General features: G+C 39.6%; 3 protein-coding genes across 5 annotated transcripts; 1 reads left to right on the plus strand and 2 right to left on the minus strand.

Moving 5' to 3' along the window:
• The first annotated feature begins 5,476 nt into the window (after nt 1-5,476).
• Nucleotides 5,477-13,477, plus strand: cdk2ap2 (cyclin-dependent kinase 2 associated protein 2). The gene is made up of 5 exons (XM_034211685.1): nt 5,477-5,564; nt 7,029-7,184; nt 9,965-10,056; nt 11,843-11,963; nt 12,770-13,477. The coding sequence occupies exons 2-5, from the start codon at nt 7,130-7,132 to the stop codon at nt 12,835-12,837; spliced, it is 336 nt and encodes a 111-aa protein (XP_034067576.1). The 5' UTR covers nt 5,477-5,564; nt 7,029-7,129; the 3' UTR covers nt 12,838-13,477.
• A 282-nt stretch (nt 13,478-13,759) lies between these two features.
• Nucleotides 13,760-18,266, minus strand: aip (aryl hydrocarbon receptor interacting protein). The gene is made up of 7 exons (XM_034211684.1): nt 18,114-18,266; nt 17,383-17,565; nt 17,102-17,290; nt 16,542-16,718; nt 16,272-16,413; nt 15,865-16,094; nt 13,760-14,910 (listed from the first exon to the last, which is right to left on the minus strand). Exons 1-7 carry the CDS (start codon nt 18,210-18,212, stop codon nt 14,905-14,907), a joined length of 1,026 nt encoding a protein of 341 aa, XP_034067575.1. The 5' UTR covers nt 18,213-18,266; the 3' UTR covers nt 13,760-14,904.
• Nucleotides 18,267-18,899: 633 nt separating this feature from the next.
• tmem134 (transmembrane protein 134) lies at nt 18,900-23,280 on the minus strand. Of its 3 annotated transcripts, none has more exons than XM_034211627.1 (8): nt 22,995-23,280; nt 22,350-22,606; nt 21,978-22,045; nt 21,787-21,873; nt 21,616-21,692; nt 21,150-21,179; nt 19,366-19,419; nt 18,900-19,252 (listed from the first exon to the last, which is right to left on the minus strand). In XM_034211627.1, the coding sequence occupies exons 2-8, from the start codon at nt 22,563-22,565 to the stop codon at nt 19,170-19,172; spliced, it is 615 nt and encodes a 204-aa protein (XP_034067518.1). In that variant the 5' UTR covers nt 22,566-22,606; nt 22,995-23,280; the 3' UTR covers nt 18,900-19,169. The 3 variants fall into 3 exon arrangements, with proteins under 3 accessions (XP_034067518.1, XP_034067516.1, XP_034067517.1); XM_034211625.1 differs by having other exon boundaries at nt 21,150-21,194; XM_034211626.1 differs by lacking the exon at nt 22,995-23,280 and adding an exon at nt 22,853-22,968 and having other exon boundaries at nt 21,150-21,194.
• Nucleotides 23,281-23,317: the final 37 nt, after the last annotated feature.

Here is a 23,317-nt window from a genome sequence, read left to right on the forward strand (position 1 = left end):
TCTTCGCCCTTGTCCCGAAACGTGCGTGGTAAACACACTCTCCGGCGTCTCCACGCCGGCTAGCCACAGCCGTGTCCGGCCTCCGCCACGCTTTCTTGACTGCCGGTGGGCCGCTGAGCGTCGCGGCTAACGTCTCTGCCCCGGGCTGTTGCGTAGCCAGGAAAAAACGATCCGCTTCCTCAGCCAAAGCACGGGGCTCCGTGACAGGCGTGTTGGCCAGCGGCGTCTGTACCCGGGGAGGCAAGTGACGCAGGAAAATCTCCGTGAATAAAATCCGGGGATCTTCCCCCCCTAGCAGATTTAGCATTTTCTCCATTAGCTGGGATGGCTTGCTGTCTCCTAGGCCTTGAATGTCAAGTATCTGGCGCGCCCTCTCCTTAGCAGATAAGCTAAATGTCTTAAGGAGAAGGGCCTTAATCGCCTCATATTTGCCATGATGTGGGGGGGCTGCGATGAATCCCACCAACCTAGACGACGTGGAGCTCCCCAGCGCTGCTACCACATGGTAGTATTTTAGGTCCCCGTCACGGACCTGTCGGCAGGCGAAATGTGCCTCCACGTGTGCGACCCATGCCTCCGCGGCGTGCTCCCAGAATTCCGGCAGCTTTATGAAAACATCGCGCTCAGCCATGTTCATTCATTTTCCGGAAACTTTCTCGGAAAAGTCAGGGTCACCAGTGTAGTGCTGTGAAAAGAGAGTCGGAGGCGGTGTATTAAGAATGGAGTTCCAATCTTTATTATCCATTACTTTCAGAGAGGTTAACACATGCACTGCTCTGCCTGATGAGCTAGCAGGAATGGCAGCTAAAGCTACAGGTGTTCCCCACTAAAGGGTCCGTGTGGCAACACAATAAGCAAGGTGAATTATGTCCAATAACGTGTCACCACACTCTCGACCTTGTTCTGATTTATGGTATAGAAATTGAGCAACTATTAGTCGAACCGCATAATCCTGCTTTATCCGACCATTTCTTAGTAACTTTTGAAGTACTGTTACTAGATTATAAAGCATTAGTCAAAAGCTCCTGCAGCAGAAACCTATCTGTTAGTGCTATAGCCAAATTTAAGGAAGAGATTCCACCAATACTTAAGTTAAGATAATAAGCTATCAGCAACAGAACAGGCACACGGGATACCCGGAGATGACAACAACAACCGGAAGTTACAACATGCTTACCGCAATAGTGGTCCGTCTACTACTATGAGATTGCACTGCATTTTACTGTGGTATTCGGGTTGAGCCGAATACCTGCTTGATTATCCAAATACCCTTTATATATCTGCTTAAAAGCCTATTCATAGCTGATCCTGCTTTTCTCTGTAATTATCTTTAATTATTGTCACTAGCTTTTATTTCTATGCTGATTTGGACTGTAGCTTAGCAACAGACAAGTATGTTGCATCACATTTAAAACTTAATGTCACATGGTTTTTTTCAAACCTGTCAAAGTAATGCTCAATAACACAGCAAGAAGGATAGTTATCACATTTCAGAACCAGGCCTAAAAGACAAATTCCATCATGCCTAAAAACACGAGGTGTTGCATTCAAGTAGACACTTTTCATTCAACCAAAGAACCGGCAAATGTCTAAGAAATGTCTGTCATCATAACTGGTAAGGTGCAAGGGATTGGATAATGCATTATCTAATTTTTTGAAACCCAGCAGAATTAGCTAATTTACTTTTACGTCCATGGTACCCTTTTGTGTCAAACATGGTACATTTTTGCACTCTCCTTTTTCTTTTGTTATTGTTCATGTTCTTTCAGCCAGGGAATTTCATTAGATAAAACTCATCTCATTGTACCTGGTGGGAACTGTCAAAAGCACGGCTAGTCCTTTATTTCCATCACCTGCTAACCTTCGAGAAAAACATAACCACCATGATCACCTGATGAATATTCATGCGTTAAACTAAAGGGGTGGATATATGCACCCGGGAGAAGGGCTACACCATAGCCATTCAGCTATTTATACCCACCTAGCCAAAAAACCCCTCTCCCTCACCTTGTCACATAATGCCTAAAGGGATACATTAGACTAGAAGCGGCAAAGCCTGCTCCAAAAGTCATGTCATAATTGGAGTTGAAGACATCTTTTTCGAGATAGTCTTTGGAGTGAGGGATACAAATGTATACATGAAACACAAATATACCCTTTACGAAAATGCTAGGTTTTTCTCACTGTTTTTATAATCTAAATGAAATGGTTATATATGAACTAATGTAACTAGTTGAGCCAAGTTGATTTAGCTAGTTTAGTCAAGTAAAATGGTATTGATAGGAAGACTTTGTAGAGGGAGTTCTCTTTATACATCTATGGTGGTAAGTAAACCAGTTTGGCTTCTTTGATACTGTTGTGGCAAAATAAAAAGGCAGATGGTATTTGCACCCGGGTGACTGTAGTGAACAATGCCAGGTGCAAATAGCATTGTTCACTATTTTCACCTGGGTGCATAAAGCATTGTTGCCTATAGTCACCCGGGATCAAATAGCATTGTTGCCTATAGTCACCCGGGAGTAAATAGCATTGTTCACTGTATTCACCCGCGTTTAAAAAGCATCTGCCTTAAACTAAACAAGTTATGGTTTTAGGAATTTTCACGTGATATCTGTGAACTAATGACACAATAAATGCACACCATCTTACATGTAAGTATTCATTTGTAACTCTTGTATTTCTCCTTTATTCAAGAAAATATTATTGTACAAACAAATCCTAAAATGTAAAACAAGCTGAGGCTGAGCAAAGATTTCTGCAGGAAGAAACTGCAGGCCAAGCTCCAACGGAACAATAGCCGGGTGGTTTGGAATGGGATGAAGGCCATGACGGGGTTCAAGGGGAGAGACAGACTGACTGAGGGCACCCTGGAGAGAGAGCTAACAAACTCAACACCTTTTTCAATAGGTTTAGCTCTCCGCCCTCTGCAGTCTCCTCCAATCAACATCTCACCTCCACCACTCAGCCTGCTTCAACATCCCCCTCTCTATGCCTTTTACTCACTACTATACTTTTGTCTCCACTGCCCCAGTGCATTCTGGGAGAGGATGTTGTTGTGGTGGAGGATAACAAGTAGTGCACTTAGACAACAGACTGAACTGGAGGATCAACACTGATGCTGTGTACAAGAAGTAATAATATACATGGAAGCAATATGACACAAGTGGCTAATGAACTGACAAAGACCATGGTTCATGAAACAACTTGGTTGGAACACTGCTGTTTGCAACTAAATATTTGTAAAACAGTATGCATCTTCTTCACCAAAACAAAGTCCTCTTGTGTTGCGCCAGATGTTTTTGTGTCAGGGGAGAGGCTACAGGTGGTGTCACAATACAAGTACCTTGGAGTCATGATTGATTCAACACTCAATTTCAAGGCTCAGGTTAAAAAAAGATGTAATAGGGTCAAATTCAGTCTGTCGAATTTTAGGTTCACCAGAGATTACATGTCAATTGAGGCATCTCTGATGTACACACACTCTATGGTTCTCTCACACATCACCTACTGTTTAACTACCTGGTCACATGCCAGTACAACAACATTAAAACCACTGGAGTCATTGTACAAACAAACACTCAAAATACTGGACAAAAAATCTGTTTTTTTCGCATCACTGCCCAATACTCAAAAAATACAACTTGCTAAGCTGGGAAAACCTCATTAAACAAATGCTTGCCTTTTTTACAAGATTGTCAACGGCCTTACCTCACCTCCTCTTAGACAGTTTATTAACATACGCACAACTGCAACTAGGGTAACAAGAGGTGCAGCGAGAGGAGATTGCATTATTCCACTCAGAAAAAGTTCTTTCAGTCAGTCTTCATTTTCTGTTAAAGCTGCTCAGCAATGGAACTCAATCCCACCTCCAATCAGAGACCAGACCACATTGACTTTATTTAAATCAAAACTCAAAATATGGTTAGTGAGGAATCAGCTCTGCCAACACTGACCCAATCTTCTGCTACTTACAACCCACTGCCTGTGTTTTAACATGTTCTTTTGTTTTGTTTTATTTGTTTTGTTTTAATGTTCTGTATTTTAAATTGTTTTATTTAAGTATCCCAGTAATGTCTGTTGCATGTTTTAAATGTATTGTATTTACTTGTTTAAAATGAAATGTGTTTTAGGTTGACGTTTAAAATCTGTCCAGGGACTACAGATGAAAAATAGCCTCTTGGCTAACTCTGGCACATTTACAGAAATGTTCATTAATGTGCACTGTCCCTGTTAAATAAATGAATAAATAAAAAATAAAAAAGGGGATGAGCAGACTCTATTTTCTGAGGAAGCTGAGATCCTTCAACGTGTGCAGCAAGATGTTGGAGATCTTCTACCAGTCGGTTGTGGCCAGTGCACTCTTCTTTGCTGCGGTCTGCTGGGGGGCAGCATCACCAGCAGACTTAACAAATTGATTAAGAAAGCTGGCTCTGTCATCGGCATCAAACTGGACCCCTTTGAAGCTGTGGAGAGGAGGACACTGAACAGGCTGTTGTCCATCATGGATAACCCCCCTCCCTCTCCACAGGCAGCTGGACAGACAGCGGAGATCCTTCTCCAACAGACTGCTGCAGCTCCGCTGTCACAAGGACCGATACAGGAAAACATTCCTGCCAACTGCCATAACTATAACAAATCACCTCTGGCTGGAAGAGAACTCACTTCTCCATAGTTTGTCCTTGGTTAACTACCTATAACATTCACACTGTACATTTTATATTTATGTTCAATCTAATATTTAATAATCCATTCCTTGCACAATTAATATATATATAATATCCTGCTTATATTTTGTTACTGTAGATTTGTATTTCCACATGTATATTTTTTACTTTTTTAATGCTATTTTATTTCTATTTGAGACGTTTACATCTTCGATTGTTTATTTCTAGTCTTTTAGTTTCTCCAATGTACAATGCCTTGTCTTTTTATGCTGCTGCAACGCAAACATTTCTCAAATTGGGATCAATAAAGTATTTCTTATCTTATCTTTCTACTCTTTTAATTTGTTATTATGTGCAATGCCTTGTTTTGTTTTATGCTTCTGCATCACATTTCTTCTCCCAAATTGGGATTAATTAATAAAGTACATCTTATCTTATTTTATAACGGAAAAAACAAACATTTCAAGTCAAATATTGATCAAATACACTTTATACTTTACAAATTAGTTTTGATTGGCTTCTTATTATGAATATTTTTAATAGTTGTGGCATACTGTTGTAATTCTAAGTAAAAATGTGCAAAATTAGATTTTTAGTCAGTCCATTTCTTATTGTGAATATGACATTTTCCTCAAATTAGAATAAGTGAATAAAAAAAACAATATTTGTATCAAATCCATCACCTTTAAAGTTTATAAAAATAAACTAATTTTCATGTTTGGCGCTGTGGTTACTGTACGTGATGACATCTCTGAAATAGACGTCATAGGTTACTCAATCATCCAATCACGTCGCTTTAAAAGTAAAAAAACTGTACTACACTACGCATCACTACTGCGCAGACTCACACACGGGAAGAGCTGTCTTCTCACAGAGGATTTTCAAAGTCTGCTTACAAAGGTGAGGACTTTCCCCACGTTTATAGTCTTCTAAATGGTTCCGAGTGTAGATAACCCCTATATCATTCACTGTCTGTATATGAAATATCTACTCTGCATCACGACTATTTTCCTGCGTCCTACTTGTTGTTATGCTAACCGGCGACAGCTAGCCTTAGCTAATCTAGCTAACATTACCTAGTAGTAGTTAGCTCTTCCTCACCTTCCTGAAGCTAACGTCAGCTTGTGTTTCACTCCCCCACCTCTGGTGATCACATCAACATAATCCTCGCTCTGAAAGGTGCCTGAATACATAAAACTGATCAAGTTAAATTCATACCAAACTTGTTATCAGATGTGATATTGACCAGATTTGAATGAGAAGTGAACACTGTCTTAATTGAAGGTACCTTTGATGAGGGATGGACTGTAATGGTAATCGTTTCCTCTCACATTTACACAGAATATATGTATCTAAAAGATCATCACAATTAACAAACTGTTGCTGTGCAACTCTGTTGTTCACAATACTAACGTAATAATAATGATATAATAAAAAATAATATAATAATAATAAGATAATAATATGTAAAGGGTCATATGGTCTTGTTTGGGTAAGAGAAGATCATTCGTAGAGCACACTTCAAAGTGCTTTACATAATGTCAAATGTAATGTTCAATAAAGCAGAAATGACAACATGAAACACACACTTAAAGGATGCAAACCATGTTTAAAGGAAAATGCAGGATTAAACTAAGAAACAGCACAGCCAAAGACGTACACTTTGTGCATTGTGATGGTGACGATTATTTAAGGAAATCATTTTATAAAACAAGCAGTATTTTTGAACTCTCTGGGAACCATTAAGTATGTGATTTTAAAATATGTTTTAGCTGTAAAAGGGAATTGTTAGTTACATTTAAAGTAGTTTATTTGGTGCAGCTTACTAGAGCCAACTACTCAGTCAGTATGTCATTGCTATCACGGATTATGATACATTTCTTGAAAGCTGGTGGTAATGCATGGCAGTCTGATTTTCTAAAGATAAATGCATGCAAAGGACAGTGAGCATAAAGCTTGACTCAGTCAAAGCTATCCAAGGATCTGCGTCTTTCTCTCCTTGTTCATGTCATCTCTTTTGATAGCTGTTAAAAGGACACGAGAACTCCTACACATTACCGATTAACTTCAAACACATAAAGTGATCTTTCTTGTTCTCGATGTATGAACATATAAGCAAGATCACAAATGTTGACATTATTTTGGCAAAATATTTGCAATACTTTCCGTTTAATGCCATAAACTGAGAGATATATCAAGGGTTGGGTTCTGTTTGCTATTGAGCTACCTGTTATATTTCTGTAGGGTATATCCTAAAAAGCTGTAAACATGCATAAGAATTAATTTCCACTCCTTTGATATCTACACACTTGATGAACATATATTTACGTGTTTTTCTGTGTGTGTGTTTTTTCTTTGCATCAGCTCTTAGGAGCTCAAAACCACCAGTAAAGCTGTATAAGCACCGGGTTGATGGGTCGGAAGGAAGTGGCGCATCGTATGGGGAGCTGCCTCCCGAACTCGCCATGAGCTACAAACCCATTGCTCCGGCGCCCTCTGGATCCAACCTCACACCTCCAGGTTCTAACACAACACAGTTCCCCCAAAATCAGATACTTATCTGCCCTCTTGACTGTAGTGCTATCTATTCATTTAGACTATTTTGGTACCAGTTGCAGAGTGCTGGAGATATCATAGGAATATGATGTGTGCCTTGTTTTGAATATATTGGCACTAACTGGTTCCTGGCTTGTGGTTTCAACCGTATCACCACACAACTACTCTTGAGTGAGAGGCTCATATGCTAGCAACTGAACACCCTAACGTTTCAGCTCAGCCGAGAAGGACGCTATTAATGTTTACACCTCGGCTCGCACCATCACAAAGCTTCCTCCAGAGCAGAGGCAACATCCCTTCTGCGCGCCAACACAGTGGGCTGGTGTAGTACAGTTAAATTGTAATGGTTACTTTCATAAAAACAGCCTTAATTGATCAATTGCACTATTGTTTAAAGGAACTTGTAGTGTGACCTAGGGGTGTAACGGTTCACAAACATTTCGGTTCGGTACGTACCTCGGTTTTTAGGTCACGGTTCGGTACGTTTTCGGTACAGCAGAACAAATGATCACAAAACATAAAATATATATATATATTTTTTTAATTATTATTAAATTGTGAATAATGTATTCACTCAAATAAATACAAAATATAATAAAATAGACATTTAAGGTGCAACATTTCGATGAACTGAAATAATCTTTATTTGAACTTTACTGTACTAGTACTCACAAAACAAAATATTAGTTTTGGGTTTTTAATTATTATTAAACTGTGAATATTCACTCAAATAAATACAAAATATAATAAAATAAACATTAAGGTGCAGAATTTCGATGAACTGAAATAATCTGTATTTGATCTGTACTGTACAGGACTTGCTTGTCATTGTATTTTCATGTTTTTTTAAATAAAGATGAACTTGTCCACATTGCTTGCCGAAAGGGCAGATCTGCTGGCACTAACAATGTCTCCTGCTGTGGAGAACACCCTCTCGCTAGGGACAGAGGTAGCAGATACAGCCAGGTAGTGCTTTGCTAACATGGCAACATAAGGATATTTGGTGTTTGTAATAGCTTTGGCTCGGTCTGAACTTTCTGCGAGTGGTGGAGGCTTACATGCTAGCGGGAGTTGGGTTTGCACTTCAGTCTTTTTTCTTTTGGTACCGGTGATATTCACGTTCGGGTGATGCCTTTTCAAAAGAGTGTGCAAGTTTGATGTATTGCCAGCCGCGTAACCAATTTTAGTTGAACAATGCCGACAAACAGCTTTGGTTCGGTCCACCTGTCTTTGTCCGTCATCCTTGTACGTAACTGCGAAACCAAAATGTTCCCAAATCGGAGACGTACATACCTAGAGACATTGACAAGTACCAAGAGTATATTTATATCTCGCCCTGTCAATAAGCCTCACCTTCTTGGCAAAAACTGTATTGTTTTTGAAGTGGTGGAGAGACAATGCACAGTTTTACCCACTGCTGTCACCCATGGCCAAAGCATATCTCTCAATATCAACATCAGTACCAAGCAAGAGAGTTGTTTCCACAGCAGGGGATATTGTAAACGCCCAAACATCCCAGCTTCTACCTGGAAATGTGGACATGCTCATATTCCTAAAAGAAAACCTTGATGATGCTGAGTGAGTGAGTGAGTGAGTGAGTGAGTGAGTGAGTGAGTGAGTGAGTGAGTGAGTGAGTGAGTGAGTGAGTGAGTGAGTGAGTGAGTGAGTGAGTGAGTGAGTGAGTGAGTGAGTGAGTGAGTGAGTGAGTTAGAGTTGAGTTACTTGAAAAACTAAAGTGAAACTTGATTTATTCTATTGCAGGGTCTGATTATTATATTGTTGACACTTTAAAAAATACTACTATCCTACTAAAATGCTGTACAAATCAGATTTATTATTTAATAAAGAAAAAAAATTCAAGTAAAAAACAAAAAAAAAATCACATTTTTTTTCTTTATTTTTCAATATCGCGATAAATATTGTACCGTGGACTTTTTATCGCGATGTTATCGTACTGTGAGTTTTTGGTATCATTACATCCCTAGCCCATGCCGAATATTTTTGGTACGAATACGTATACCGTTACACCCCTAGTGTGACCATATGTTTTGGATTTGGGCGGGAACTGTCCCTTTAATGTTGTACATGAAATATTGACCAGTTGCTTTATCTTAACTCAACACTATTGTAGGAGCCATGAAACGTGTTTAGTAATCCTTTACGTTTTAATATAAGATATTTGTTTGATCACTATTGATTGGTTGGCTTGGGTCACATGGATATGGGCGGCACTCATTATAATCCTGTTCACCTGCGTGAGGTGTGGGTGTGTGGAAGAGAGGGTGACACAGGGCGGTTGTACTTTTTTGTTGACCGCAAGATTTACGATTGCTTTGATTATTATAACAATGTGTATGTCTGGTCACCGAGTTTTTTGTCATTAAACTACAATACTACGAAACAGAGCTCTTGATCTCAGCAAGTAGGCCTACTTTTTTAGCGTGTCATACAACATCAATCAGGCCCGGCCTCAGCCTCTCAGCGACTTTGTCAAAAATTGGAAAGTCAGTAACCATGGCAACGCAACATAATCAACCTCATGCTGTGATTCTAGTTAAACACTCACTAATGTAATGGTAAGTGGCCATACACACACAATAAACTACTCTTAGGTGTCTTCTGTGTATCAGAAAACAGTTAATTAGTGTTGAAACTTTATTTGTATGATTCACGAGGCACACTGCTTCTCATTGTTCTTGTGTTCTAGCTAAAGTTTGTAACAACTGTTCTCCTCATCTGCCCAGGCTCCTCGGTGCCCTCCCCTTCCCTGCCCTCGTCATCCAACTTTAGGCCGGCTTTTAGTGACTTTGGCCCCCCCTCCATGGGCTTTGTTCAGGTATGTCTGTGCTACAGTTATTCACACAGCACTGTTGTGTTGCCATTGGTTGTACCACACAAATTGATAGCATGGCCTTGACAGAAAAATCTGTATAGAAAACCTCTCTCAGGAACTTGCATACCTAGTGTTTTATTTGTGAGGAACAGAATGATGAGCTGAATACACCCCCAGCTGTTATACAAAAGCTGATTCATAATTAGAGACGTTTCCTCTATTTGCAGCTTCAGTGAAAGAGAGAGGGTCAGCTTTTACTAATCCACCTTCTAAAAGCTTTTCTTTCTCCCTTTATTCCTGGTGTAAAGTAAAAACTCTTTGAGACAGCTTTGGAAGGTTATTACTCTGAGGCAGCAAAAGGCATGTGAATTAGATACAGTAGGAGTGTTGAGATAATAATAATAATAATAATAATGCATTACATTTTTTATTAGAGGGGGTGGCTGATTTGTTGTGCATAGTATTACAAAAAAACAAAAATGTTCACATATTTATATGAAACCATGGAGATGTAGAGAGGCTTGTATAGCTTAGGGGACGTGGAGAGACTTAGGTTGCGTTCCGATAATCCAAAAATTAGCTCCTAAATTCTAGCCCTATCTCCTATTCCTTGACCTCTGAGTGAAACGTCACGGGGTTAAGGGATAGTGGATAGGAGAATTCAAAAGGACTTAGGAGAAGAGACCGCGGTACTTTAGAGAATCCGAATGCACTTTCACTATCTGATGTGTTTATGATGCGGCAGCGGACGTCATGAATGTGCGTCTGCTGCTGTGGGGAAACTATGGAAACTAGTTTTCTATACAGCGGACTACAACATGGATGTTTAATAAGAACAAGGGACTACTGTAAACTCATCTAGAGACTCTGCACCGTGCTCTGATGCTGTTGCTTTATGCTTTATGAACGTGGACAACAGAGAAACATATTCTTCATGACCAAAGTTGGAATTGAAATAAAAAAGGAAAGTGAAACTTATGCTCGTCACCCTCTCCCTCCGGTCCACATTAATACAAATGATCCCAATACGTATGATTGTATGAACTATTAAAATATCTTAAAATGAATACAAATGTATTTATTATAAACGTTAGTCCTTAACATCTATCACTGTGTATATCACCATTCAAACATATTTTAAAAGTTGAACAAACCCCTCACAGCTCAGTAAAGACTGTGAAATGTTGACTTTATTTGATAATTTCAGTAAAAACTAACGTTCATATTTCTCTTTTTGATTATAATACTGATGAACGTTCAAAACAAAGCACTTTGGCAACTTACCACATACGTTTTAAAATGCTTAATAAGCACCGTAACTTTCATGATATAATTTCTCCGTTTCCGTGAACGGCCGACTGTTGAGTGACGGCAAATGCTGCGGCTGCAATGCATTGTGGGGCAGCATTTTCTCCTCTCCTTTCGTCAAGGGAGGTCCAGTGGTTCCTAAGCTAAAGGAGGTTATAAAGGAAGTTTGAAACCTCCTTTCCTTTCATTTAGAGAATTGGAACGGCACTTATCATGGCTGCCACTGAGGGACTTCCGGGTCATTTCACTCCGTTAGGAAGGTTCCTAAGCTAAATGGACTATTGGAACGCAACCTTAGTATAAAAGCAGTGTGTGGTCTATCTGTTACTGTCGCTCTCTTTATCATCACGCTATATCATATGAGGGAGAGTAGCACGTCTTTCTTTGAACTTTTTTCTTTCATTGTGATGTGCATTTTCAGCTGAGCCCCGTGTTGATAGATATATTTTTTTGTCCCATGTTTGTGAAAATGAACAAGCAGCCTGTCAAAGTGTCTCAAGGGTCCACATACAGTGAGCTTCTGTCCGTCATCGAGGAGATGAGCCGTGAGATCAGGCCTACCTACGCTGGGAGCAAGAGTGCTATGGAGAGGCTAAAGAGAGGTATATTTTACTTTTAAAACATACAGTACCTGTTCTCGCTACAAGTCGTGATTTGTGGTGGTGTGTGTCATGAATAGTTCATAAGAGTGCTGAAGGGAGGGAGAGTGGTTCCCTGCTGGACTTGTTCTGCTTTTATTATGGAAATAAAGGACTCCAAGGAAGAGTGGTGACCCTGGGTCATCTACTGGTGGGGATTTTTTTCCCAACATATTGTGTTTAAATAAACTCAGAAGCAAAGACAAATAAACTCAATTACATAAGGGGGACATTGGTTGCTTTTGCTTTTAATAACACTAATACAATTACAGCAGTTGGGTATGTGGAGAAACAATCAAGATGTTTAGCAATTGTCCACAAAGGTTAAAAGTCTATTTTCTGTGTGAACATTTAAGTCCCTGACTGAGAGTCAGTTCAAACCACAAGGTGTGGTCTAAGAAGGAAATGATCATTACGCTACGGCTTTTCTTGGCTCTTATTTTTAAATTCTTATGAATAGTAATGAAAATATATAGAAGTAATTGTCTGGTGTGATTTAAAAAGAAGCACATGCATTAGACAGCAACTGCGGTGGCTGCTGTGGTGTTAATTTAACAGGCGGACAGACGGCTGAACCCAATTGTGCCTTTAGCTTGACCTGCAGTTTTCTTTTTTTAATGCAGCGCTTTTGTTATCTTAGACTGTCATGGATGCATTGGTTTATTATTAGTTGAGGTACACAGAGATAAACTGTTACCAATTACTTAATCAATTCCTTTGAAGTCAAACTATTAATTAGATGCTTCCTTGATCCTCGTGTCTGTCTCCAGGTATTATCCACGCCCGAGCTCTGGTCAGGGAGTGTCTTGCAGAGACGGAAAGAAGCGCCCGCACATAACCTTTTTGAAAGCTCCCTTCACTCCTCACTCTTTCCCGTAGAAGCCTGTCCTCAAGATCCCCAACGTCTGTTTTACCACTTTTTTCCATTCTCTGCTTTTTTGCTCTTTCCTCTGCGGCTTTTTATAGTTGCATTATGTCCTTCTTGTCTCCACTGTTCCCTGCATTCCACAATACCATTTATGTTTATCACAAACGTTCTGTGAACTGTAGGGTGTATGCAAAATGCAGGTTTGTATCTATTTTAAATAGAATTGTGGGGAATTTAAACACATTACTAAGTTGAGCCCTTGGTAAAAACCTTAGTAAGATCGATTGGAATGTTTTTATTCAATAATGGCTATTGACCAAGACAGATGGGTTAGTGTTAATGGTGGAATCAAAGTTCCAGCTGCACCCCGTCTTAAGTTTCTATGCTGACCGTCACTCTGCAACCACTGAATGTTTTGTTAATCTGAGCATCCTGAATATACCCCATTTCCATCCACATTGCATTGTTGTTTTGTAGTGTAAACACACATTAGATGTTTTTCAATCCCAAGAACGCTGTACATCTCAAGTCAATTTGTTAGTATGGAAATTTTGTAAACCAGATTTTTGCAGTTCTGTATGTATATCTTAATTAAATAACTGAAAAAAAACACCTTCAATTTATTTTTCATTTGTGAACCATAATTAATAAGAATGAGTGGGTCATTTTTTGTTTTGGTTACTCTGATGTATCATTCTAGACATCTTCAAATCATTTGAGTGAAGTCCTTCAGGGCATTGAGCAATGAAAGACTCCATTAATGAAAGCAACAATGTGTGAGAGCTCCGAAAACTTTTAAATTCAACTTGTGCTAATGTTTAACAATTTCTCTAAATATTTTGAGCACTATTTTCCAAATCATGTGGCACAAAATATAAAAGAAAATACAGAGCAATAGATAAACTCACATTTATTTGTTGTTACATAATAACCATCTCACTAAAATCTCACTTCAGATTTCAGACGCCATTAGTGCTTCACATAAAGAGTAATGAGTGGCTCTATTAAAGCAAGTAAAGGAGCAGGTGAGGGGAGAGTCGATATTGACAAAAAAACAATACAATGGTATATTTCTTACATAAGGAAATAAGTGCATAAGCGAAAGCAAAGATAACAAGTCCTTGTGTGTTTTATAATGATTGTCACAGAACGCTGGGTTTCCCAGTTCCATACACCAGGAGATAATGGCCTCCTGCTTATTCCTGTGCTTCCGCTGTGACCAAGATGGAAGAGCAGGTGTGGCGGGGCAAAGCAGCAGAGTGCATGATGGGTACATGATGTCCCTTGTGCAAGAAAAAAAAAATATTCCTTGTTTCTTTGGAGGGGAGAACATTTCTATCTGGAATTCCATCTAAATCTCTCCTGGTTGGACTATGGTTATATTAGAAAAATCCAACAGCTCTGCACATATTTCAGAGAAAACAAGACAACAAAATACAATTGAACTACTTGTTTCTAATACTGTGAAAAGTCTATGTTTTTCTATATAAATTGCAATATAATGACTTTCCACAAACAGCTGATAAATGCATCATTAAATGAAAAAAACAAAAATCTCTGCAGCAAATCGTGTGAAAATGTTTCCAAGGGTAACCTTCTGTAGGTAGTAGCCCATTCCTGTGAGCAAGTGAAAACCAAGAGTGTTAACATTTCTGTTGCTTTAACAGAGGAAAACCATATGCTCTGAAATGACAATGCTGTTGGCCAGTACATACCATATATCAGGTTTCTATGGAATATAAAAGTCAAGTTGGTAATGTCACCATGTCCTCATCAAAGACTGAATTGTACTTCTTTTTTTTCAGAGAGAGGGAGTTTAGAAAGAAGTAAGGCAGGAATGCAAATCGCACCTTGGTATATCTACGTGACTAGGTGTGACTCGACAGTGTGTGAGAACATTTCGAGTGTGCCATAGGGGCAGAGGGAAGAGTGTTTGGCTTGGGTGCGGGGATCAAAAGTAAAACACCAGCAGTGTCTACCGTTTCTTCTCCATCTTGAAATTCACAGGAATCCTCTTGTTCCATCCCATTGCGAGATTCAACCCTACGAGGAGGGAAAAGCAAATAATTACATTTCTACTATATGTGACCTGCTCTATCGAAATCAGTCGCATTGACCCGAAGACACATTTTGAGTTGTATACACTGCTGGAAAGAGGAGATTCCTAGCTTTCTAATGATATCAGGATTGTTGTTGTGCTCCAAATATTAATCAAAAATATGTCACATTATATAATGACTGTCACCGAGTCATCATTTTGAGAAAAATGCCTTCAAAATTTCCACTTCTCTGGAATCCATCGATCTGATTGATTATTAGCGGAGCAAATTATCAAAATACTACGGAGGGAAGATATTTTCGTTTGGATTACTGGTCTGGGGGAAGCTCGCGAGTGTGTGTGTTTGTGTAATTTTGCATTTGTGTGTATTGTGTTTGTTTCCCGGGGAAAACCCTCACGAGAAACACCGGCTGTTGTTATGCCTGCTGTGACGTTAAGTTACTCCGTTCTCCGCTTGTAATTATGCCGAAGCTTCAAAGTTGTATCTGAATTTGCCGAAAAAAGTTTAACATTCTGAAAGACTTTGTTTAATTGAAATCAGATGAAAACAAACTGTAACGGACCCTGCCGTGTTATCTATGATTACTATACGCTTACATTCATAATTTCAGCCGGAGGGAGGGGGGCGCTGCGGAAGAGCATATTGCGAGTGAGAGGTGTCATCTTCCAAGCTTCAAAAATTTATTTTTCGTGTGATTTTGGAAATAAAAGTTTCATATTCTGAAAGCCAAGACTTTGTTTATTTAAAATCAAACAAAACACCCGAACCCCGAAAAAATAGTTTTTTACGCAAATCCACGTTTATTTTGAAATGAGCCGTTGCGACTTCCGACTGATTTCGATAGAGCGGGTCACATATTATATCATAATAAACATCTTAAATGTAATATCTGAGAACCAGAAGATGGTTGCTTTAAAAAAAATGAAAATAGATTTACTGTAGTAGCAGTGGCTGGTGGTTCGGTGTAGTTGAACAGGCCCTTGTAGCGACCCTTTTCCTCCTTCTCTTTGTTGCGGATCCTGTCCTCCATGGCCTTCAGCTCCTTGGCAACAGATGGTCCCAGAGAGGGGTCCAGCTCCAAAACCTTATTAAAGTCCACCCTGGCCTCCACCTCATTCCACACAGCAGCGTGGGCCTTAGCACGCTTATAGTAGGCCTTCAAATTGTCTGTTATGAATGAGACACAAATAATACAAGAAGACAAATCAAATAAACATACTTGCATACATAGACAAGGATTCATGTTTTTGTTTTTTTACATTGTATACAATGACATTTTGATGACATACTACACTATGACTTTGTTGTTGTGATTTTGTTGGAAGTGGCTGTTTCTTATTTTACCCTCATATTTGAAGACGAGTGCTGAGCAGTGTTCGATGACTTCGTAGTACTGGCCCTGGAGCAGCTTGCACTGGCAGAAGTTGAGGAGCAGTGGTGTGATCATATGGTCCAACTTTACCCATACCTCGTCTCCAGGATGTTCCTTGAAGGGGAGAAAAAAGTCACAGAAGAGTAAGAGAATGCATTTTTTTGCAAGAGTTTGTTGTAATGAAATGAAATACTAAAAACTGGATCAGATGTATTTTCTTTTGTATTCAACTGTGCCCTTACCTTCATCTGTAGATTTTTTAGGCAGGCAATGCCATTGTAGTACTTTTCTGTAGCTTCTGTAATTTTGCCCTGCTTGAAAAGCGTGTTGCCCTCCTCATGGATCTGAGGCACGAGCTTCAATTTCTCTTCGTCTGTCATAGCCCACACATCAAGCTGGAACGATCCTGGAGCCAGAACCTTAGCAGACAAAGAGATTGAAGATCAGTGGCTGGATCCCCGGTTAGTGGAAGCCTTACACATTTCAGTTTTTGCTTAACTATTAACAACAATTTGTGTTAGATTCATATTAGACTACATTATATCCAATACTTAAATGTATGCAATAATCAAAAACATTTTTGATTTCATATTTGAAAAGAAAACTTCTTGTGTCTTGTTTGATGAAAAAAAAAATACTTTAAAGAAAGTTACGTAGATATAAAAAGGGTGATGGTAGTTGCTGGGTACCACAACCCAGGCTGTGTGTTGGTGCTACAATAGAAAGTAACCCACAAACAACACTGAATCCTTTAAAAAGCAACCAATGATTTTAAAATCTGTGCTCTGCCCTGCCTGCTCACCTCCAGCAGATCGATGGTGAAGAGAAGAGGCTGCGGATTGGCCTGAAGATTATCCAGGTCGTTATGCCCCAGAGAGTGGTGGGAGTGAATCTGGGCAATGCCACAGCAATGCCTCTGGCCTTCCAGGGGGTCCTTACCAGCACTGATGTTTCTCAGGGACTGGGACACGAGTGGGTACAGTGATGTGTGCTGAGGGGTGAAGAGAAATGGTCATTGGTCAATGCACGAAAAATAAAAATAAGATCGTCACCCCATAACAAGCAAATGACTAGCTCACTTACCTTATTTTCACAGTTAAATTCTGCAACTTCGCCTTGTCTCATGGTGATGACCACTCTCTCCCACGCAGCTAGTTTAAACTTCTTGCCTAAAATGAGCTCCATGGGTTTGCTGCGGCCCCCCATGGTCCGGGAGTCATCCAGCACTGTGCCATCACACAGGCTGGTGCGGTAGTGGAAGACCACCTGGTGAACACAGAGACGAAGAACACACACATTAAACCCTGCTCAACATAACTATCCGGTTTAAATAATAGTTTAGACATCACCCTTTAAGTAAACTGGATCGATGCAGCTTGTGTACTAGAAACAAAGGAGCAATCTGTATTTCTGTGACAGGCCCGGAGAGCGTATCCGCTCTATCTTATTCTGGCCAATCACAACAATAGCAGTTTGATTGACGTGAGATTTAGACCAATCAGCATTCATAAACACATACCATCCTGTCCCTCCCCCTATCTTTCCATCAAGATGAAAAAATAAGGGAAGAAATGTAAGGTCCCCCGGCTTTAAAAGAGCAAGATCAACAAATGTTACACTGTATAGCCAAAAACTAAGGCAGCAATGCCCACAACTTTGTCAGCAGTGGCTGTATACAAACATTAATCTAACTGACAGTGTCTAAAGTGTTAGCTTCCCAGTGATAGCATTAGCTAGCGTGCTTCGTCGCTTTTCTTAACCATTTCAGAGGACAAGACCCTACTGGTCCGTCTGCGGACATGCTACAGTTTTACCTTGGTTCCATTGGGAAAGGTCGATAGCTCTCCTTTGCCAGGACTGATCAATTTCTTTACAATTCCTTCCTCGAGAAGCTTACGTGCCTCTTCCTCCATCCTTGACCGAGTCGAGTTTACGACAGATGGCGATGTTTGCCGAAGCCAGTCCTTTCGTTATAGCGCCCTCTAGGCTGGGGGCTGCACTGACTGCTTTCTCCGACACATAATAAAAAAGGTTCACGTTTCGTGTGTTTTAATTAATGCAGCACGTGTACTTAATGACCAGTGATTGAATGTAACATTGACTTTACATTTTGACTGAGTATTCTCATGTTATGCTACACTATGTCATAAGAATGTCACAACAAAAGTAGGCCACGAAAATATCATAGTAGGCCTATTGTATTTCATAAAATTTAAATAAAATCAGTATGGAATGATAAGACTGTCAAAAATGTATATATTTACAACATTTAACATTGTCAGGGATATTAATGTACAGTCCAATACTTATTTCTATCATGGTCCTATGCATTCCATCACTTCATGAAGCAATTTTATTACGCTCCGTGAAGTTCCTTTAACTTTAAGATTAGACAGGTCTAGAATTCTAGTGTGTAAAGATAAAGACCCCATACCAAAGACAAAGTAAACCAACATGCAGACACAAGACATTCAAAAATAGCAGGAGCTAGCAGTTACATATAGACACGGATATCTTACAAGAGATTTAACTCCCTGAGCAGGCAGAGCTGCAGGTTTGACCCCCCCCAGCTCACTTGCAACAAAAACAAAAAAAACACATCTTAAAATATACAAAAGTTTTATTGTAATTTCACAGTCATTATTCACACAACATAGAGAAACACAGGCAAGACCTATCTCCTTCTTTTTCATGTACACACAGCAATATCAGTTCATGTGGAAAACAAAGTCGAAGCACTGAGTGGTTGAGTAAGTAGTGGTCATTACAATGACAAGAAAAAACAACCATGTATCAACCTTTTTAGTTAAAAGTGACAAAATACAATTCATTTAAAAAGGTAAAAAGTAAAATTAGTGTCTCATGAAATGTTATTTTTCAAAATAAGGTAGGTAGAACAATTTGAAGCCTCTTCTTCCACGGACAGCACAGCTGATGTATATCACATGGTACACTGCAGGAAATACAGAGAATACACTAATTATATCTTCCAAACAAAGCACACATTAACTGGTACGGGTGAATGTAAAGTGAAACAAAAAGGCTGGAAACAAAGGATCAATTTACCGCCAGGGATGAAGAGAAGAAATCCAGGAACAAAGAAAATAGCACTTGAAACCCCTGTGAAGACAGTCATTTTAGAATCAAGACACAGTCACACACAATATTCAATGCAACCACACATTAAAGGAAGAGTTTAACATTTTAGGGAAACATATTATTTTCTTTATTGCAAGAATACAGAGGAAAAGATCGATAGCTGTTGGGACAATATTTTGTTTCTGACTTTGTTTGAAACTACAACTTTGCTGTCTTAGAATTAGCTGACAATTGACAAGTACTATAATTTATTGTAGCATGCAGCTACGGTTTACAGTAAATTGTATCCCTTCACACCAGTTGTTAAAGGTCCCATGACATGGCCATTTCTACTGATCATAATTCCATTGTTGAGGTCTACTAGAATAGATTTACATTGTGCAATTTTCCAATCTCACATTGGTTTCTCATACAGCATCTCTGTATAGTATGTGTATTTACTCTGTCCTACACCGCTTGTTGGAGCTCCTGCCCCCCTCTGTGAGCCCACTCTGTTCTGATGAGTCCACCACCGTTACAGCGGAACATCAGTGATTATGTGTTACAATAGCGTTAGCAACCAGAAAATGACACAGTAATGACGAACAGATGAGACTGTTGCGCGGGGTCTGGGTGCCGTGTTGGTGGGACGTTGCGAGGCTCGCTGCTGCGAGGAGCGGACAGTGTGAACTGGCTTACTGGTGTGGTTTCCTGGTTGCTGCGTGGGGTCGGCGAGACAGCGAGACATCGCGAATGGACGCGAGAAGGGGGGGGTGCTAAGGGGGCTGCAGCACCCCCATCGGCGAGGCTCCACTAGCACCCGCACCCCCCCCCCGCACCTACAGTGTAAGCACGCAGTCTCCACTAGCACGTCACAGTTTCGCCGCTGAGAGAGTGTGTGTGTGTGAGGAGCTCCACTGATTGGTCCATTTGGGTATGGTCACGTCACTGTACCCAGGAAGAAAAAGAGAAATCTCCAACGAGGCGTTCTGGGGCAGCATAGACAGGTAGTTTCTGTGTTAGAGTTGTACTCGCTACAGGGTGTACTTTGAGGGTTTGTGACTTTGCAGACCGTTTACATGCATACAAACCTTCATAACACACAAGGGGACGGGTAATAACCAGAAAAACATGACATGGGACCTTTAAGTTGAGCAGGACAGATTTGTACTGGATTGAGAAACACTGCTTTTTTATCATCAAAGGGACTTTGGCCTTGAATGACTGCTGCCATTGATCCAGCAGTGTGTGCGATGGTGTTACAGGAAAAGTATACAGACAGGATGACACACTGAGCTGCCAAGCTTTGTTTGTTGGCTGCCAGAATACACATTCATAGACTCCAACCAAAACATACAGTCCAGCATTGACCATGCAGGTACATAGACACAAAGGAATGTCTTTCTTGTAATGTTTGCGTTAGTTCAATTAAATGGAGATATTTTGAATTGGTACTTTCTTTTCCAATGTAGTAATTTGTGTTAAGTTTGTGATTTATTATTTAGTTGTAACATGATTGGTTTCCGTTTGGTAATTTTTTTCATGAAATGTTTCTTTCTTTGGCTGCTTTTTGGCTGATAACAATCTACAGCTTTTTGATGCTTTAAGCATTACTCTTCTTCTTTTTTTTATATCCAGCACACATAGCATTTTGTGCTTGTTGATAATGTTTAAATGATCTGTGGTCATATTGCATCTGGGTTAACAGACTAATTATGTCGTTTTTGGACAACAAAATCATGTAATTATCCAAAAAGGTTTAATTTCCTTACCGGCAACTGGATTCAGCTGGATGACAACACCTGTGAAAATAAGAGCTAAAAGAAAAGATGAAAGTTCATTTGCAGGGTGGGGTGACAATCCAGCATTTATAAAACTCTTTTTTATTCACTTACATAACTCTAAAAACTTGTTTAACAAATAGTATCAACAATAGGACAAAGTTCAGGGTTCTCAACACAACACTAAGAAAAACAGAAACGGATGACAGAAATAAAATAAAAGCATTTGTTTTTAAGTTAAGACCTTATTACAGAAGGTTGTTGTTTTTGTTTATATTTGGTAAGAAAAAGGTCTAATGGGATTTTTTATTTGCTTAAAAAATATTTTGTTGTGTTTTCTTTTCCCTTCCTTTTAAGTCACCTACACTTGTACCCTATATTTTGTCCTGCACATTGTTTTATGTTTTGAAAAATAAATAAAGTGTTCGAAAGTATAAATGAACTGTTCAAGACTTACCAACTCCAGTGATGAGGAGAAGGAAAGAAGCCAGAACAACTCTTCTGTTTTTCTTCACGAGCGGATGGGACACCCACCTGAGCAAACATTTTTTTAAAGTGAGTGTTTGTTGTTGTGTGATAATTTGTGTGTATGTGGTTGTTGAAGTTTGCTTTTGTTGTTTGAACTCACCCACAGCAATGAGCAGAAAGGTGATTGACAGAACTCAAGGTGCTGAAGGACCACTGCGAGCTGCAGTAAGACAGAGTCGCAGGGTCGCTATGGAGAGAGCACAAACAGAGAGTTTATCTCACATTCAAAGGGTTAAGGTAGAAGGAGGGGTGAAGTTAAATCACATCAATAGTTCTACACAGAAGACTCACCTGATTTTGAAGAAGTTATTGAAAGAGGAATTCCCATTGCTGACCAAGACGTCTTCATTTTCCAGATTCTACAGAAACAGCAGATGATAAAGAAGGTGCAGTTTCAAGTTCTTCTGAAATGTTTACAAATCCATTAAATCAGTTTTTACAATGTAGTTATCTTCAACAAGTTCAATTATTTGTTTTTTTTGTCTGTCTGCTGTTGTGTTTGTGTTGTTGTCGTGATGTTCTCTGTCCCTGTTTTTACTTGTATAGAAACCGTTTTGTTCTGCTGCCTCGCTTGATCCGAACTCCTTGGTAGAAGATATATTGTATCTCAGTGGAACCTTTCTGGTGGAATACATAATTATTTAAAACGTTTTTTATTTGTACCTGATACTTTAGGTTACTGTGTTCAGGGGAGCCGGGAGCAGCAGCAGGCGAGGGATGAGTCTGAGGTTTGGAGAAAGTTAGAGGACCAAATGTCATCTCTGCTCCTTCCCTGTCCTTGTCTTTGCTCTTCCATCCCTCGGTGTCTCCATCAGACACTGCTTCCTCCTCATCTCCATCCAACACAAAGGCATCATCGATACTAAACTGTGTGGCCATGATTGCCTCTTACACCCTTCAGTTCTGTGGCTTGATTTTCACTGTGGATTGAGAGAAAAAACAGTGCTTCTTAGAGGTTTTATACACATCCTATGATCTATTCAGAGATAATATGCACCGTCTATAATTCCGGACTAATAGTACAATAATTATAAGCTAAAAAGTAAACTTTATTGACTTTTGCATTTTAAGTACGCGCACAAATAACTACACTCAGAATAAACTAGTCTGGAGACCGAAATCTTCTAACGTGATTTAATTATAAACTTGAACAAAGACAATACTACCTTGAATGGGAACTTGTATTTGAGCAAACAGGACCAAAGTTAACTTAAGTGAACCAGTAGCAGTTTCCTGGCTGTGTTGTTGGCCATTGTTTGGTCTCTTTCCGCTAGTCGATCAGATGACCAGGAGGAAAACTTAACTTACTCTCTTTAGTTGATCTCTTCTCCAGGGAGCCTGAACTCCACTCCAAGTTGTGAAGACACGGGTCACATAATTGTAAGCTATTAAATTATCAACAAAGCCTTCTTTCCACTTTTTGTTTAGTTCTTTATAGCGAAAAACGATAAAAAAAAGTGTTGAGTCTCTTCGTTTTTTAACAAACGGGTCTCGATTGCACTCGTCTGATTACGCCCTAAGATCACTTCGCGACCAGTTACTCAGTCTACTTAATCGAGTGTCGGTTTGTCGATCGTCACACGTTTAGTGGTGAAGGAAATCTTCCTACTACTTAACAAGAAAGAGTAATT

Source organism: Gymnodraco acuticeps, unplaced genomic scaffold (assembly GCF_902827175.1).
Source record: "Gymnodraco acuticeps unplaced genomic scaffold, fGymAcu1.1, whole genome shotgun sequence".
Classification (NCBI taxonomy): Eukaryota; Metazoa; Chordata; class Actinopteri; order Perciformes; family Bathydraconidae; genus Gymnodraco; species Gymnodraco acuticeps.